General features: G+C 47.8%; 1 protein-coding gene across 2 annotated transcripts in view; it reads right to left on the bottom strand.

Moving 5' to 3' along the window:
* DCTN1 (dynactin subunit 1) overlaps positions 1-18,683 on the bottom strand; it is an 89,693-nt gene that overhangs the window by 53,335 nt on the left and 17,675 nt on the right. For both annotated transcript variants that reach the window (XM_063135828.1, XM_063135827.1), the window contains exon 2: positions 452-700. In XM_063135828.1, coding sequence (XP_062991898.1) covers positions 452-679 — 228 coding nt within the window. In that variant the 5' untranslated portion in view covers positions 680-700. The remainder of the gene's footprint in view (positions 1-451; positions 701-18,683) is intronic.

The following is an 18,683-nucleotide window of genomic DNA, read 5'->3' as shown; positions in this document are numbered from 1 at the left end:
TCCTCTACACTGACTGGCCACACTGGCAGGGAATGATGGAAGCTGCAGCCCAACACAACTGGAAGGAAGGACGCATCACGCTGCCCACAAGTAAACACGGCCCAGACCGGGGAGGGGGGGGGGAGCCTATTTATTCCACGGCCACAAATGCTGCATTATGCAAACAGACTCCAACCAAAGCTTCCAAGATGAGATGGGAGTGCCCGTGAGCAGGAGCCTGTGTCCTGAGAGGGGCCAGAGACTGAGAAACCAAGGGCCCGGCCAATTTTCTCCCTGCATCACAGGGGCTTGGAGATTTCAGCAGCCCCAGAACGTTTTGTGGGGATGTAAAGAAAAAGACCTTTTCCTCCTTACTTTCCCTACCTGGCATGTTCAGCAGAGTTTCTTCCCTGGCCAGGATGTTACAAGCATCGAGTCCCCACCTCCACGTGGCCCCCAGAAGGAAGCTTACCTGTGACTGCCTCACAAAGATGCCATGGTTTTCCTCGCAGGTGAAATACTTCCTGCCCTGCACTGTGCCGTCGTTCTTGCCTTTCGCTTCATCCAGGATGACGCCAACCCACTTCCCAGTGGCAAACAAGGTGGCACCCACGTAGGCCACCGTTCCTCGGTACCCCTTCCCGATGACTTCCACTCTAGAGCCCACTTTCAGGGGCTTGCCGCTCGCTTCCACACTCATCCTGATGCTGGTGCTTGATGTCTAGGGAGGGAGCAAAGGAACAAAAGTTAGCCAGGTCTCAGCCATCTGCAGTGCAACATTCCCAGACATTGTTTGATACCGCAGAGAAGAAAACGTTGTCCCAAGAAGGTGAGGGAATGCTGCATAAAGGAGGCGGGGCCCAGAAAGGGCTTCAAAGGGGCCGCCTGGCGGAGTCATCTGGAGAGTTGGAGTTGGGGCCTCATCAATACGCTGGTGAGATCGATCGATCGATCGATCAATCTATCTATCCATCCATCCCCTTTTCAACTGAAGCCACGGAGGCAATGGAAGTCCTGCAGTGAGGAAACTGATGCGGGTGAACAAACTGAGGCACAATCTAGGTAGGATCAGACAGGAATCCTGCTGATCCATAGACAAGCCACCCCACGCTTGGGAGCACAACCGGTTCTGGATGGGGTAGCATTCCCTCTGAAGGATCTGGCAGGTACACAGCCTGGGCTGCAATAATAATAATAATAACAACAACAACAACAACAACCCGCCTGTCCCTCTGGATCGAAATACATACAACTAATTCAAACGTCTAAAACCAGTGCATCATTAAAAGCAGCACACCATTAAAAAGGCATCTTAAAATTCAACTGGGTAGGCCTGCCGGAAGAGATCAGTCTTTATGGCTTTCTTAAATTCTGGATTCCAGGTCTGATTCTGGAAGGCCAGGGGGTGGCTGTAGCCAAGAGAGCCTTTGCCCAATGTTAGCTGGTGCGTCAGCTGCACCTTTTCCCGGGGAAAGAGGAACTGGCCACAGCGATTCATGCCTTATCACCTCTTGTATGGATTACTAGAAGGCACGCTACGTGGAGCAGCCCTCGAGAAGCGTCTGGAAAACACAGCTGATGCAAAACACCGTGGCCAGACTTTTCTCAAGCAGGTGTTTCACAAATCCAGTAACACTGGTCTTGGGCCAGGCTGACCGGCTTCCAAGCACAACTTAAGATGCTGGCTCTTGCCTACTCACACTTTTATTATTATTATTATTATTATTTATTTATATAGCACCATCAATGTACATGGTGCTGTACAGAGTAAAACAGTAAATAGCAAGACCCTGCCGCATAGGCTTACAATCTAATAAAATCATAGTAAAACAATAAGGAGGGGAAGAGAATGCAAACAGGTACAGGGAAGGGTAAGCAGGCACAGGGTAGGGAAAAACTAACAGTAGAAAGTAACAGTAGAAGTCTGCACAACATCAAGTTTTAAAAGCTTTAGGAAAAAGAAAAGTTTTTAGTTGAGCTTTAAAAGCTGTGGTTGAACTTGTAGTTTAACCTGCCTGTAAGTTGCTATCATCCTCTGAGGCTGAATGATATGCCCCTCCAACTAGGCAGGCTAGGCTGGTGCAGACTCAAGACAGGGCCTTTGCTGTAGTGGCACCCAATTATGAAATCCCCCCCCCACACACATGGAATTTACACTGGCACTCCCTTTAACTGTACTTCACATGGGCCATGAACATAGTTTTGTTCTGTCAAGCTTTTAATAGTGTTGTTCTTTGTGTTTTTATATCTAGTTTATGGTGCTAAACCCATCCACCGCCTCACCCCCATAAATATTAGTATTTCCAGAGCTACTTATAGGGCAAAATAAGGCTCTGCAAATTAGGTTCCTGACATACAATTCATGGAGGCTAAAGGTGTGAGGAAAGTCACAGCAGTGCTGAGTGTTTCTCCTGTTATTTCACACACCATCTAAACAATAATCCACAATACTATCTCGTCCCTGTTATGAAATCATAATATCGGTGCTAAAATGTATACTCATTTATTTAATACACTGGCAAATGGAGCCAGATCTGCACGGGTTGGGACAAGCCCTTAGCTCGGGGCAGCGAAGCCTTCCAGCAAACCTAACAGCTGGGCCTGCCCTGCCCGAGTGTGTCCACGCCCACTGGTAGCAGCCCTAAGCACAGTCCCGGTCACGGTGCACTCCCATAGCCCCCCCCCCCCCATTTATTATTATAGATTTCTAACCCACTTTTTTCTGTTCAAGGCAGTTTAGAAGGCAACTCATAAGAATTGTGAATAGATAAATTAAACCCCTATAATCGCAGCAGCACAATACAAAATAACCCTTAGCAATACACGAATTCACAACCAGAACTTGAAAGCCAACCATATCTAACTAAAGGCCTTTGCACTTCTATAAAGTCCATCCGGGGAGATGGGAAGCAGGGCTCCTGCTGACAGACCAGATGCTTTGGACTCCACAGGATCTCTCTGAAATGTTTTCCATCCCAGCCGGTCCCCGAAATTGCTTTGTAACTTTGTGAATTGGTGCCTAAATTTGCTGCTTCTCTCCTCCCTCTTTCCTTTTATGTTGTGCTACTAATCCAGTGCTTCTGGTTTTTTCTACTGATCTGCAAGCCACTCTGGGAGCCTTTTCAGCTAGATAAAAATTCTTTAGATAAACAAATGTATAAAACTCAGGAGAAGCAAGCATGGCCGCCCCTTCCAAGGAAGGCTGTTCTACCACCCTGTGGCAAAGAGAGAGAAGGTGCCGCCCCTTGCAAAGTCCTAATTTCCTGAAACAAAGCAACATGGAGAGGAGTCCTCGGTCGAAACCTCGTGTTCTGAACTGAATCAGTCCCTGGCCTCAGAGGGCCTTAAAGATCAAAATCAGGGACAACTAAAAAATTGGCATGATGTCACATTTTACGCGGTTTGATTGGAGTGATCCCAACCGACTGACAGGGGCACATACTGACAGGATGAGGCCAAGGGGAAAGGCAAGGAAAGAGCGCATCCCTTTCCTCCCAGGCTGCTTTGTGTAACGGAGGGGCCAGCAGGATGGGATGGGGTGACTAGGAAGACCACAGAATCCTAGAAGAGTCGAGTTGGAAGGGGCCTCCAAGGCCACCGAGTCCAACCCCTTGCTCAATGTAGGAATCCACCCTAAAGCATCCCTGACAGAGGGTTGTCCAGCTGCCTCTTGAATGCCTCTTGTGTGGGAGAGCCCACAACCTCCCTAGGTAACTGATTCCATTGTCGTACTGCTCTAACAGTCGGGAAGTTTTTCCTGATGTCCAGCTGGAATCTGGCTTCCTTTAACTTGAGCCCATTATTCTGTGTCCTGCACTCTGGGAGGATCGAGAAGAGATCCTGGCCCTCCTCTGTGTGACAACCTTTCAAGTATTTGAAGAGTGCTATCCTGTCTCCCCTCAATCTTCTCTTCTCCAGGCTAAACATGCCCAGTTCTTTCAGTCTCTCTTCATAGGGCTTTGTTTCCAGACCCCTGATCATCCTGGTTGCCCTCTTCTGAACACGCTCCAGCTTGTCTGCATCCTTCTTGAATTGTGGAGCCCAGAACTGGACGCAATACTCTAGATGAGGCCTAACCAGGGCCGAATAGAGAGGAACCAGTACCTCACGTGATCTGGAAGCTATACTTCTATTAATGCAGCCCAAAATAGCATTGGCCTTTCTTGCAGCCATATCGCACTGTTGGCTCATATTCAGCTTGTGATCTACAACAATTCCAAGATCCTTCTCGTTTGTAGTATTGCTGAGCCAAGTATCCCTCATCTTGTAACTGTGCATTTGGTTTCTATTTCCTAGATTGTAGAGTTGGAAAAGGTGCACAAAGGGACAACAAAAAGGATCATGGGGCTGGAGCAACTTCCCTATGAGGAAAGGTGACAGCAGCTGAGATTCTTTAGCTTGGAGAAAAGGGGAGACTTGATAGAGATGTACAAAATTATGCGTGGTGTGGGAAATGTGGATAAGGAGGCATTTTTCTCCCCCTCTCATAATACTAGAACCCAAAGGGGTCATTATCCCATGGAGCTGATTGGTGGGAGACTCAGGACAGATAAAAGGAAGGACGTCTTCATCGAGCGCAGAGTCAAACGATGGAATTCGCTACTATAAGAGGTAGTGATGGCCACCAATTTGGATGGCTTTAAAAGGGTTCATGAGAGAAAAGGGTATCGATGGCTACTAGTTCTGAAGGCTGTAGGCTGCCTTTAGTATCAGAGGCAGTATATCAATGTGCATCAGTTGCTGGGAAACACAACTGGGCGGGTGCTCTTGCAGTCACGTCCCACTGATGGGCGTCCCACAGGCAGCAAGTTGGCCAGTATGTGAACGAAATGCTGGACTAGATAGTGGTGGAAGGAACTAGAGGGTCGGCAATCCTTGACTTGTTATTGACCAATAGGGATGACTTAGTGGATAAAGTGGCAGTTACGGGAACTCTGGGGGAAAGTGACCACGTCATACTTGAATTCTTGATTATGAAGGAGACAAAAGTCGAGCGTAGCCATACACGTACTCTGGATTTTAGGAAAGCTGATTTTAATAAACTCAGAACTATGATAAGTAAGGTCCCGTGGCAAGGGAGCCTAATGAGAAAAGGAGTGCAGGATGGGTGGGAGTATTTAAAAAATGAAATTTTAAAGGCACAGTTACAAACAATTCCAACAAGGAGAAAAGATAGAAGACAACAGAGGAAACCAATGTGGCTCCACAAAAAGCTTAGAGACGACCTGAAAACAAAAAGGGATACATATAGGAAGTGGAAGGAAGGCCAGGCTACAAAAGAAGAGTACAGACAAGTGGCGCAGAAGTGCCGAAATGGCGTCAGGAAGGCTAAAGCTGTGAATGAGCTGAGATTAGCGAGGGATGCTAAAAGCAATAAAAAGGCTTTCTTCAGATACGTGAGTAGTAAAAGACAGAGGAAAGAAATGGTGGTTCAACTGCTTAATGAGGATGGCAAATTGATAACAGATGACAAAGAAAAGGCTGAAATGCTCAATTCCTACTTTGCCTCGGTCTTCTCCCAAAAGCGGGTCTATGACCCCCCTGGAAAAAGTGAAGCAGAAGTTGAGGGGGCAGGATTGCAGTTTGAGATTGATAAACAAATGGTCAAAGAACACCTAATTTCCTTGAATGAGTTTAAATCTCCAGGGCCCGATGAACTGCATCCAAGAGTAATGAAGGAGCTAGCAGAAGAACTCTCAGAACCTTTGTCTATTATCTTTGCAAAATGATGGAAGACGGGTGAGGTGCCGGACGACTGGAGGAGGGCTAACGTTGTCCCTATCTTCAAAAAGGGCAAAAAGGAGGAACCTGGGAACTACAGACCAGTCAGTCTGACATCCACCCCTGGGAAAATTCTGGAGCAGATTATAAAGAAGTCAGTCTGTAAACACCTTGAAATCAATGCAGTGATTACTAGAAGCCAACATGGATCTGTCAGGAACAAATCCTGTCAGACTAATTTGATCTCATTTTTTGATAGGATAACCTCCCTTGTGGACTGTGGGAATGCTGTGGATGTCATATATCTTGACTTCAGCAAAGCTTTTGACAAAGTACCACATGACATTCTGATTAACAAACTAGCTAAAAGTGGGCTAGATGGAACAACTATTAGGTGGATTCACAGTTGGCTACAGAATCGGACTCAAAGAGTACTTATCAATGGAACCTTCTCAAACTGGGGAGAGGCAACGAGTGGGGTGCCGCAGGGCTCAGTCCTGGGCCCAGTGCTCTTCAACATTTTTATTAATGATTTGGACGAGGAGGTGCAGGGATCGCTGATCAAATTTGCAGATGACACAAAATTGGGTGGGATAGCTAATACCCTGGAAGACAGAAACAAACTTCAAAGTGATCTTGATAGGCTGGAGTGCTGGGCTGAAAACAACAGAATGAAATTTAATAGGGATAAATGCCAAGTTCTACATTTAGGGAATAGAAACCAAATGCACAGTTACAAGATGGGGGACACTTGGCTCAGCAATACTACAAACGAGAAAGATCTTGGAATTGTTGTAGATCACAAGCTGAATATGAGCCAACAGTGCGATATGGCTGCAAGAAAGGCAAATGCTATTTTGGGCTGCATTAATAGAAGTATAGCTTCCAAATCACGTGAGGTACTGGTTCCTCTCTATTCGGCCCTGGTTAGGCCTCATCTAGAGTATTGTGTCCAGTTCTGGGCTCCACAATTCAAGAAGGACGCAGACAAGCTGGAGCGTGTTCAGAAGAGGGCAACCAGGATGATCAGAGGTCTAGAAACAAAGCCCTATGAAGAGAGACTGAAAGAACTGGGCATGTTTAGCCTGGAGAAGAGAAGATTGAGGGGAGACATGATAGCAGTCTTCAAATACTTAAAAGGTTGTCACACAGAGGAGGGCCAGGATCTCTTCTCGATCCTCCCAGAGTGCAGGACACGGAATAACAGGCTCAAGTTAAAGGAAGCCAGATTCCGGCTGGACATCAGGAAAAACTTCCTAACTGTTAGAGCAGTGCAACGGTGGAATCAGTTACCTAGGGAGGTTGTGGGCTCTCCCACACTAGAGGCATTCAAGAGGCAGCTGGACAACCACCTGTCAGGGATGCTTTAGGGTGGATTCCTGCATTGGGCAGGGGGTTGGACTCGATGGCCTTGTAGGCCCCTTCCAACTCTGCTATTCTATGATTCTATGATTCTATGACCCTTGGTCTGATCCAGAATCAGGGCTCTTCTGAAGTTCTGGCTGAGAAGGTAGACAGGCTGAAGGGTTGAGCAGCAGTACAAAGAAGCCCACAAGCACCGTCTGCACACAGTTCTGCCCAATTTGAAGTCAGGGTTTATAAAAACAGATATCCTTGAGAAAATAAGGGAGTATTTGATGCAGGCGATTAAAGAGAAAGAGACTAACTGCAAGGAGGACTCGCATTGAGTCTCCCACCAGTCTGTTTTGCTGGGCGACCTGTGCATACTTAAATTTATGAAAAACATCTGCAGACATTTCTGTAGTAATGTCTCCTACCAAAATTCACTGGCAACTTGGAAATGAGTTCAGAAGGCTGTAGTTTGTATTCTATCTGTCAGAGATGTTTATTCGTACGAGCTTTGAGCTAATTGGTGCATCTCTGAAACGTCAGAATAAACATCTCTTAACGTAATATGAACCACCGCCTTCTGAACACATTTCCGAGTCACCAGTGAATTTTAGTGTGACATTGAAGGGAGCTTCTCCCCCTAATTTATACAACGTACAATTATCACAGCTCTACAAATCTATTAGACAGACTGCTACAGGAACAACACCCCACGACTGAAGCCCCAAGAAGTGAGCATCAACTTGTATGATTCACATGCCAAAATAAAGGCCAGGCTTAGTCCAGCGGCTGAGATTGACTCGTGCAGCTGGGAGGTGCGCCTCAAATGCGGAAGGGCCCGGTTGCCAGCTATTGCCTCTGCAGCTCTAGTCCAGCCCAGCTGTACCCAAAGGCCTCCCAGACGGTGCTTCCAAGTCCCCAACTGTTCACTTCACAGGAACAGCTGCATCGGTGGTCAGGCTTGCCTGGATCTAGCTAGTGAGGTTATACAGCACACCGTTCCCATAGCATCTGAGGGCTCCTTAAGGACACAGAAAAGCCAGAGACCTTGGACCAAAGTTTAAGCAGGTTGAAATAGTATGAATACATCTACAGCCTAGAAGGCTTCTTTAGAAGGCACTACAATGCTACCATCTGTCAGGGATGCTTTAGGGTGGATTCCTGCATTGAGCAGGGGGTTGGACTCGATGGCCTTGTAAGCCCCTAACAACTCTGCTATTCTATGATTCTATGACAAACGTACAATACCAAGATACATGAATGCACATATACGGCCCTTTGTAATGGGTTATTTGGGCCGTCCCTCCCAATCACTCTTTGCTGGGAGGATGGAGCGGCTTGCTAAGGAAAACCTTTGTACCTCCCAGAAGCTGGAGGAGAAGGCTCTGTGCTCCCTCCAGTAGCAGAGGCAGTAGGCCTATGTACACCAGTTGCTGAGGAACATGGGCAGAAGGGTGCTGTTGCACTCATATCCTGCTTGTGTGTTCCTCCTCGGCCACTGTGTGAACAGAATGCGGGACTGATCCAGCATGACTCTTCTTCTGTTCTTAGAACAACCACTCCTGAGCCCATTTCTACCTCTAATTTGTTCACAGATCAGAATCAGAGATGAAAAAGAATTTGCCACCCCTGACAAGATCCGGGGCGGGGGGGGGGGGGGCTTCTGACTCACTTCTCTTTCATCCACAGATAAGCAGTCAAGCTCTGGCGGGTGCAGTTCACCTTGAGAAACACAGAACTGACCTTTGAACGACTCAATACAGGGCACAGTCCGTGCGATCAATACAAGAACAACATCCAACTGGTCAAAACACAAGCGAGTGAGGAATAGCTTTTTAAAAAGTCCTCTTTGCAGGTGCACAAGAATATTTTTAAAGGGGTGGGAGAGCAGAGAAAACTACTAACTGAACATTTTGAAAGACAGCAAGTGTACTGGTATTGTGGGGGGGGGGAACCCACACAACTTAAAACTAGTTTTTAAAATAAAGCTGGTTAGAAGCTTGTCGAAAATGCAGCAATGCAGGTACCCTGAAAAACGCTCACTCCTAAACTCGGGATTTGTGAAATGAAAGCTTAAAAAAGACGCCTATTTTTAAATCAATAACTAATTTCCCAAGGCAGATAATTGCAGGCGCTCAGCACATGCTGCTCAGCAGGAGCCCACCAGTTCCAGGGGAGGAGGGGGCATGAAATCACCACGCAGTGCAGTGGGGCGGGGGGGGGGGGGGGGGAAGCCTCCGTGTGGCCTCTGCAGAGCGTTATTCCAGCAGCTGCTTGGTTAAGATGGAAATGCAGGCCAGTGGGAGGGGCAGGTGGGCACCATGTGCTTCCACAAGACACGCTGGTTTGGAAAAGGGGTGTGTGTGCGTGCGCGTGAGAGAGAGAGAGAGAGAGAGAAGAAACACCCCAACCCCTTAGAAAAGATTATTTTGCACACCACTGGGCCGGATGGAGAGAGGAGAGGGCATTTTTTTCTTGCCTTGCAGTCTTCTTAAATGAATCCCCACTTTGGTCCTGCACTCACCAGGGCTGTCGGTTCTACCCCATGACTGCGTACGTTCTAAAAGATGTGTCCTAACCCCAGCCACGGAGGCCCAGGGCTCCTGCGTCCTAGGGAGCTCAACCATAATTCCAATACAAGAAGGAAAGGCTCTCCCAGGTCAATTGTCCACCTGAGCCTGCTGTGTCTGTTCTCCTGGTCTGGCTCTTAACAGCCAGGATCTGACACAGGGGGAGGTGCTGCTTGGCGAGAAGGGGAATGCAAGGGCCATGACCTTGCATTGTGTGGTCTTTGTGGGGCTGGGCTGGTTTCCCCCTTAAAATCTTGTGCTAGGAGAGAGGACATGGGACCAAGTGGAGGTGGGGGGGCTTGAGCCCCACCCCACCCCCATTAATGTGTTTACGGACAGAGATATGGCATTGGGAGGAGGGCTAGCCAGGTTCGGGGAACAAGGCTCAGACAGTCGACGGCTGTGTGCCATGCATGCTCCAGCCCTTCCCCAACCCACAGATTTGATGGTTGCCCTATCGGTCTGCTCTCAGGTCTCCAGATGCTGTTCTAAAACGCCAGACCGGTTCAAAATACAACCTCCCTCATTCATGACTTAATAGTGGATGAGGCGGCTGATCTGGCATGTATAACTGAGTCTCTCCCAGCTATTCCCACAGGTAACATGGCTCAGCATCAGGGTAGATTTGAGGAGCGCCTCCCCCGCCATGAACCCACCTGCCCACTACGTTCAGCATCTGTAGGCCTTCCTCAGGTGCCTCCCTTTGTGGAGGCTTGGAAGGCAGCAACCAAGGAGATGGCCCTTTTGGAATTAGCTCCCCCACGAGGCTCACCTTATTATTATTATTATTATTATTATTATTATTTATTTATATAGCACCATCAGTGTACATGGTGCTGTATAGAGTAAAACAGTAAATAGCAAGACCCTGCCACATAGGCTTACAATCTAATAAAATCATAGTAAAACAATAAGGAGGGGAAGAGAATGCAAACAGGTACAGGGTAGGGTAAGCAGGCACAGGGTAGGGTAAAACTAACAGTAGAAAGTAACAGTAGAAGTCTGCACAACATCAAGTTTTAAAAGCTTTAGGAAAAAGAAAAGTTTTTAGTTGAGCTTTAAAAGCTGCGGTTGAACTTGTAGTTCTCAAATGTTCTGGAAGAGCGTTCCAGGCGTAAGGGGCAGCAGAAGAGAATGGACGAAGCCGAGCAAGGGAAGTAGAGGCCCTTGGGCAGGCGAGAAACATGGCATCAGAGGAGCGAAGAGCACGAGCGGGGCAATAGTGTGAGATGAGAGAGGAAAGATAGGAAGGAGCTAGACCGTGAACCTGAACCTTCTCTGCCCTCAGGCATTTGGAAGCACATAGAATCATAGAATAGCAGAGTTGGAAGGGGCCTCTAAGGCCATCGAGTCCAACCTCCTGCTCAATGCAGGAATCCACCCTAAAGCACCCCTGACAGGTGGTTGTCCAGCTGCCTCTTGAAGGCCTCTAGTGTGGGAGAGGAGTTGTTCATCAGGTCCTGGATTTCCCCACCCGTGGTTTACACAGAGCCGTGGCCAGGAGTGCTAGCATATCAACCCAGTTTAGAGATCTGGCTCTGGTGACACACACCTTAGTTACCCACTAAGTGGACTACTGCAAAGAACTCTATCTGGGAAGGCCCTTGAAAAGTGTTCAGAAACTTCAGCTAGTCCAGAAGACCAGAGCTCTGCTGTTGGCTGGACCCAGCTACTGGGAGCATAGAGCTCTCTTACTGGAACAGCGTCACTGGCTTCCAGGTTCTTTCCAGGCTCGGTTCAAGTGCTGCCTATGATCTAAACAGCTTTGTTTAGATCATAGCGCCCTAAACAGCTTTGGACTGGGACACCTAAGGACTGCCTTCACCCATAGGACCCTCTTGGCTCTTTAAGGTCCTTGGGAGAGGCTCTCCTTTTCGTCCCATTAAGAGCCCAGCTGTCTTTGGTTGGGAGGGCCTTCGCTGTGGCCAAGCCTGGGCTCCAGAACGCCCCCTGCCCCATGAGACTGCCTCGGACCCTCGCTGAAGGCCTTCCATTGCTGAGCGAAGACCTTGGGGGGGGGGCAGGTGTTAACCAATTGGTTGAATTTTAACGTCCCTGGCATTTCAATCTGAATTGTTTTATCTGCTTTTTGTCCTTTATATTTGCTATTAGTTGCATTTTACTGTTATTTTAATTCATTGTAAGCCGCCTTGAGCATTTTAAGTATTCCGAGCATTTTAAATGGAAAAGCAGGGTTAAGATATTATAATAAAATAAATGGTACAATTGGGGGAATACAGTTCAGGGCACCTAAAGAATCCAAAGAACTGTGTTCTGCAGAAGCAGCAATGCCTACAACCATCAACACTGATACCGCAAGCTATTACAGCTGTTAAAACACAAAGGGATTGTGAGGAGAAAGGATTGAAAGGATCTCTCCAAGCTGGAGAGCGGGCGTCCAAACGGCAGAAGCAAGTGTAAAGTGATGCACGTTGGGACAAAAAACCCCAACCTGATGGGATCTGAGCTGGAGGTTACTGACCAAGAAAGAGATCTTGGGGTTGTGGTGGACGACTCAGTGGAAATGTCAACCTAGTGAGCAGCCGGTCAAGAAGGCAAACTCCATGTTAGGCATTATTAGAAAAGGGACTGAGAACAAAATGCCTTCATATAAATCTATGGTGCGACCACACTGAGAATACTGTGTACAATTCTGGCCACCACATCTAAAAAAAATATTGTAGAGCTGGAAAAAGGGCAACTGAAATAATCAAGGGGGTCCCCTAGGAGGGAAAATTACAACAGCTGGGATTGTTCAGCTTGGAAAAAAGGAAGCTACACGGAGACAGGATAGAGGTGGACAAAATGATGCCTGATGTGGAGAATGTGGAGAGGGAGGCATTTCTCTCCCTCTCTCAGATTACTAGAACCCAACAGGGTCATTATCCCATGAAGCTGATGGGTGGGAGATTCAGGACACATAAAAGGAAGGACTTCTTCACAGAGCACAGAGTTCGCTACCACAAGATGTAATGATGGCCCCTGATTTGGATGGCTTTAAATGGGGGCTGGATAAATTCCTGGATAAGAAGGCTATCAATGGCTACTAATCCCAATGGCTATGTGCTACATCTAATATTAGAGGCGGTAAGCCTATATACACCAGTTGCTGGGGAACATGGGTGGGAGTGCTGTTGCACCCGTATCCTGTTTGTTCATCCCTGGCCGATAGCTGGTTGGCCATTGTGTGAACAGAGTGCTGGACTAGATGGACCCTTGGTCTGATCCAACATGGCTCTTCTTATGTTCTTAACAGAGTTAGACTCCTCAGGGAATATTATCCAGGTATCCTTCGGATTAAGTGATCATAATATCTGCCCAACTCCCAGAGTGAATGAGCTGAATATTGCATTAGAAATTATGAAGACGCCACTGAAATTATGTTGCTGTATTAGGAGCTGATTCCGTCATATCTGTCGAGATAAAATTTTGGGAGCTCCCCTTTTCTCTCAGCAAGAAAACGTCCCAGGAGAACTCCAATCTGTGGGATGCAGCAGGGAAGCAAGAAACCTCTGGAGACGGGAACGTGAAGCCGTTTCATCCCCACGGTGGCTCTCTGTGCCCTGCCGAGGTCAGGCACCACAAGCCGCAAGGAAGTCTGGGAAGCTCACAAGTAGGCCATGAGTGCAACAACATCCCCCTGCTCACGTTTCCCAGCAACTGAGAGCCACCCTACCTCTCAAATTAGAAGTAGCATATAGCCGTCATGGCTACTGGCCACTGATAGCCTCGTCCTCCATGAAATGGTCTAATTCCCCTTTCAAAGCCGTTCAAATTGGTGGCCGTCACTACATCGTGTGGAAGAGAAGTAACAATGCACTATGTGAAGTAGCACTCCCTATTATCTATTCTGAATCTCTCGCCATTGAGCTTCATGGGATGACCCCAAGTTCTGGTATTATGAGAGAGGGAGAAAAACAACTCCCTATTCACTTTCTCCACATCATGTCCACCTCTTATCATGTAACCCCAGACTCGCCTTTTCTTCTAAGCCAAAATGCCCCAAACAGTGTAACGTGTCCTTATAGGAGAGTTGCTCCATTCCTTTCCTTATTTTACTTCCTCTTTTCTGTACCGTTTCCAACGCGACAATATCCTTTTTTCAGTATGGTCACCAGAACGGTACGCAGCATTTCCAAGTGTGGCGACGTCATAGATTTGCAGAAGGGCAATATGATATTGGCATTTTCTTTTCAATTCCTTTTTTAATTAAACCAAACATGGAATTTGCCTTTTTCATAGCAGCTGCACGCTGGGTCAACATTTTCATCGAACTGTCCACTGCAACCCGAAGATCCTTGAAGGAGCTCACCATTTACATCCCTCCGTTGTGAGAATTTACCATTTATTCCTACTCCCTGCTTTCTGTTCTTTAACCAGTTACTGATTCATAAGAAGACCTCTCCTCTTATTCCATGACTGCTAAATTTGCTCAGGCATTTTTGATGAGGGACTTTGTCAAAAGCAGTTGAAAGTCCAAGTTAACAACATGTATAGGATCATCCTTCCACACGTTAATTCACACTCTTGAAAGAACTTTAAAAGTTTAGTGAGACAGGTCTTACCTTTATTTATTGCAGAAGCCATGTTATTTTTTTCCCTAGCAGGGCTTGTCCTTCTATATGCTTACTAATTTTATCTTTAATAAACAGTAGTAACAAGGGGGGAAATGAGGGAACAGAAAGACAAAGTAGAAAAAAAACCACACCTCAGCAGTTCTATGACCAACAAACAATGAAAGACGTTCTCTGTAAGGGTAACCACAATGGCGGCTGAAAGGGAACTGAGGGAATAGGCAAAAGCCTACTAGGGACGTACACACTCGGACAGCAGGGCAGGGTTCCTGCCAAAAATCCCTCAGCTATAGAAGTTTCCCGAAAAGAGCTCCATGCAGGCACAAGGGCCTATGTGTGTGATGTGCAGAGACCACAAGGAAGAAACAATGTCTACTGGATTAACCCATTTACATAGAACTCTAACAGGTTTAGACAAAGGGTCTTGTGGTATCTTAAAGATCATCACATTTATTCTGACACAATTTTTTGTGGGGACTGTCTACTTCATCAGAGGCATCTGTTCATCAGACAGCGTCCCTGAAAGCTTATAATAAATGTTCTAGTCTTCAAGGTGCCACAATACTCCGTTGTTTTTTGCCCCAGCAGAACCAACATGGCTGCCATGGCTGCATGGATTGAAAGGTTAGTGAGACAGGACCTGGCTTTGTGGAAGCCATGTTGATTCCTTTCAGGAGGACTTGTTGTGCCATATGCTTACTAATTTTATCTTCAATAATGCTTTTCACCAATTTACCCAGAACAGATGTTATCTGGCCTGTAATTTCCCAGATTACATTGGCCATTCTTCAGTCCTCTGGTACCGAAGCTGATTTTACGGAGATCTTACATAGTTTTGTTAGAAGATCAGCCGTTTTGGATTTGAGTTCTTTCAGACTCTAGGATGGATACTATCTGGGCCCAGTAATTTGATAGCTTTCAATTTGTCTGTGAGGTCTAGAACTTCAAGCATTTTGAAGATATTTGACTCTCTTTGGATGAGAGCGAGCAAGCTTCTATTAGCCTGCCTTCATCTATGTGTATTTAGCTTTTCTTTTTCAACAATGAAAAAATCCCTCAAGACAGATAAACAAAGAAAGGTGGGGTATGTAAATGTAACAATTAAAGCACCAGGATTTTCAGATTTTCCCAACAATCCATGGAATGGAAAGATCAAGTATTTGCCAGGGGCCCTCCTTTACAGCTGGTCCTCTCCCTTTGTGCAGAGCACCTGTAAAATCTGGAAGCAGAGAGAGAGAATTCTCTGTGCACTTGACCTTCACCTGTTTCAGGTTATGGGGCTGAAATTCTGACGCCTGGGAGCAGGGCGTGCCTTTCCCTCCTTTCCCACCTTGCATGTGTGCATAAGCACACGCACTCACTCACTGCCACGTACAGGAGGCAACCTCAAGAGTTGTAGTAAACTCACGGAAAGTGGCCCTCACCTAGCAGAATGCTGATGTTTGACTCGCAGTGAAGACCTGCGAGCACCCTGCCCTTTCAATTCAAGGGGATTTCATTTTCCAGGGCTGTCATTGCAGACAGTTCCCCAAACTTGAAAAATCAAATAAATATTTCTGAAACGTGCAAGCTTTTGTCTCCGGTGCTGAGAAGGCACCAGAGATTTCCAAATCACGTGAGGTACTGGTTCCTCTCTATTTGGCCCTGGTTAGGCCTCATCTAGAGTATTGTGTCCAGTTCTGGGCTCCACAATTCAAGAAGGACGCAGACAAGCTGAAGCGTGTTCAGAGGAGGGCAACCAGGGTGATCAGGGGTCTGGAAACAAAGCCCTATGAAGAGAGACAGAAAGAACTGGGCATGTTGAGCCTGGAGAAGAGAAGGCTGAGGGGAGACAGGATAGCACTCTTCAAATACTTCAAAGGTTGTCACACAGAGGAGGGCCAGGATCTCTTCTTGATCCTCCCAGAGTGCAGAACACGGAATAACGGGCTCAAGTTAAAGGAAGCCAGATTCCAGCTGGACATCAGAAAAAACTTCCTGACTGTTAGAGCAGTACAACAATGGAACCAGTGATCTAGGGAGGTGGTGGGCTCTCCCTCTAGAGGCCTTCAAGAGGCAGCTGGACAACCATCTGCCAGGGATGCTTTAGGGTGGATTCCTGCATTGAGCAGGGGATTGGACTCGATGGCCTTGTAGGCCCCTTCCAACTCCGCTATTCTATGATTCTATGATAAGGCACCGAAAGGGAACTCTGCTCCAGGCCACTTGAGTGTGGCTGCTTCGCTTGAGGATAATGTGCTCTTGCTACCTTGGTTCACCATCGTGAGCTTTTCCCTTTCCCCACTCCCGGAGACAGGGCTGCGTTTTTGGAGCTCCAGCAGTTCAAAACAACAACAGCTGGAACAACCCTTCACTTGCCAGTGCAAAGTGCAGATTTATCTGGGGCAACCCTTCCATGCAACAGCCAGTCCTGCGACCATCACCTCACGAGAGCTGCGAGTGCAGGCTAAAGCACCTTGATACCCAATTCAAGTTGTAGGTATAATGATCCAAAGGAGGAGGAGGAGGAGGAAGAATATTGAGCTAGGTGGGTGGACCAATGGTCTGACTCGGTATAAGGCAGCTTCCTACATTCCTTATGCTCCCAAAATAGAGGAGGCTCAGGAGGAGGAGGCGGCACACTGCAATAAAGCTGAGCTGCTTTTGCACAAAGGCCTCAGCCCCACCACCACCCCCAGTCATGTAATACCAGAGTGCTGCCATATTCCCTTCTCACCAAAGAGGCAGATTACTCAAGGATTAATAACAGACTCATCACCCGGTGACAGAATGGGGGTGGCTGCTGCTGTCTCATCAAAGGCAACCCAAGCAGCAAGGATGATCTGTTGCTCTTAGACTGGAGATGAATAAGCCAGAACGGTTGTCGGCGTGGTAGTAGCTGAAGGACCAAGCTGCCCTGGCATTGATTCCGCTTGACTTTTAGAAACAAGGAAGCCCGCCAGCCTGAAGGAAAGGATAAGGTGATGATTGCACAGCAAGGCTGCAGGGTGAAGGAAACAAGGACTCATAAGAACATCAGAAGAGCCCTGAGGCTGGATCAGGCCAAGGCTCCACCTAGCCCAGCACTCTGTTCACACAGGGGCCAACCAGCCATCGGCCAGGGACCTACAAAGCAGGACATGGTGCAACAGCACCCTCCCACCCCACCCGTGTGCCCCAGCAACTGGTGCAAGCAGGCATACTGCCTCGAATACTGGAGATAGCACACAACCGTCAGGGCTAGCCGATTCACAAAGGGAAACAAATGGGGCAAGCCAGTGGGCCCGGTCCTCACAACAGGAGTCAAGACTGAAAGCCCACAGAAAAACAGGCTTCTGTGGTCCTCCAGGCTTGCATAGCATAAACCATCAAAGAGCCATCAAATTCCACCTCCACTGAAAGGGCAGCCATCCACCCTGCCACAGACTAACCTGGACAACCCAAACCGGAGGGGGCGGCAGCGCCGCGCCTCAGAACAGCAGACAGCCATTGCTGCCGACCACTCAGTGGGCCAATGGGCCAAGCCACATTCTGGCAGGAAGGCCCAAACAACGAAGCCACAGCCCGCAGGACGGCGACGCAGACCTTCTTCTTGACCCAAATAGGGGCTATTCAGCACAAGCAAAACGTCCTCAACGGTAGACACAGCAACTCCAGACTACTCAACGGCACATCTCTAGTCGGGCAGGGCTGTGAGGCCTCGGAGGAAGGGGGAGGAAAACCCCACCATCGCATGCAGAGACAAGGAGAACACTGGCCAAAGGAAAGGCACATAACAGAGGCACTGCATGGCCCAACGGGTCCTCCGCTTCTCCCAGCTGCCCAGCTTTGCCAGGGCACCAGGCCTAAGTTTGTCATTTGCCAACATATTCCACAAACATCAACAAGGCAGACAGAACACACAAAGCTGCCTAACAAGGAGACAGAATATCTAGCACAGGACTATCCATACAAGGGGTAGTAACCTGGTGCCCTCCAGATATTTTGTACTACAGCTCCCATCAGTCCCAGCCAACCTGCTCAGTAGCTGGAGGCCGTGGCAGTTGTAGTCCAAAGCATCTGGAGGGCACGGGCTTGCCTACCCCTGGTCTACACTGGCTGGCAGTGGCTCGCCCGGGTCCCAGGCAGGGATCTTCCTTTCCCAGTCCTACCTGGAGATGTTGCCGGGGGTTGGACCTGGGGCCTTTGTTATTATTTATTATTATTATTATTTATTTATATAGCACCATCAATGTACATGGTGCTGTACAGATTACACAGTAAATAGCAAGACCCTGCCGCATAGGCTTACAATCTAATAAATTGTATGGTGGGCAAAGCGAGGGTTCTCCCACGGAGCCACAGCCCCCCCTTTGCCAACCGGCCAGCATCAAGGCCTGCGGGTTCACAGAAGGCAGCTTTGACAAGATGCTGCACCCGTACTGGAAGGCCACCTTTCCATAAGCCCACAATGGACCTGATCCCTTGCAATAGACTTACTAATTTTGAGCAGGTAGATCGGGGGAAGGAT

This window comes from Elgaria multicarinata, chromosome 10 (assembly GCF_023053635.1).
Source record: "Elgaria multicarinata webbii isolate HBS135686 ecotype San Diego chromosome 10, rElgMul1.1.pri, whole genome shotgun sequence".
Taxonomy (NCBI): domain Eukaryota; kingdom Metazoa; phylum Chordata; class Lepidosauria; order Squamata; family Anguidae; genus Elgaria; species Elgaria multicarinata.
This window is presented reverse-complemented; position numbering and strand designations above follow the sequence as displayed.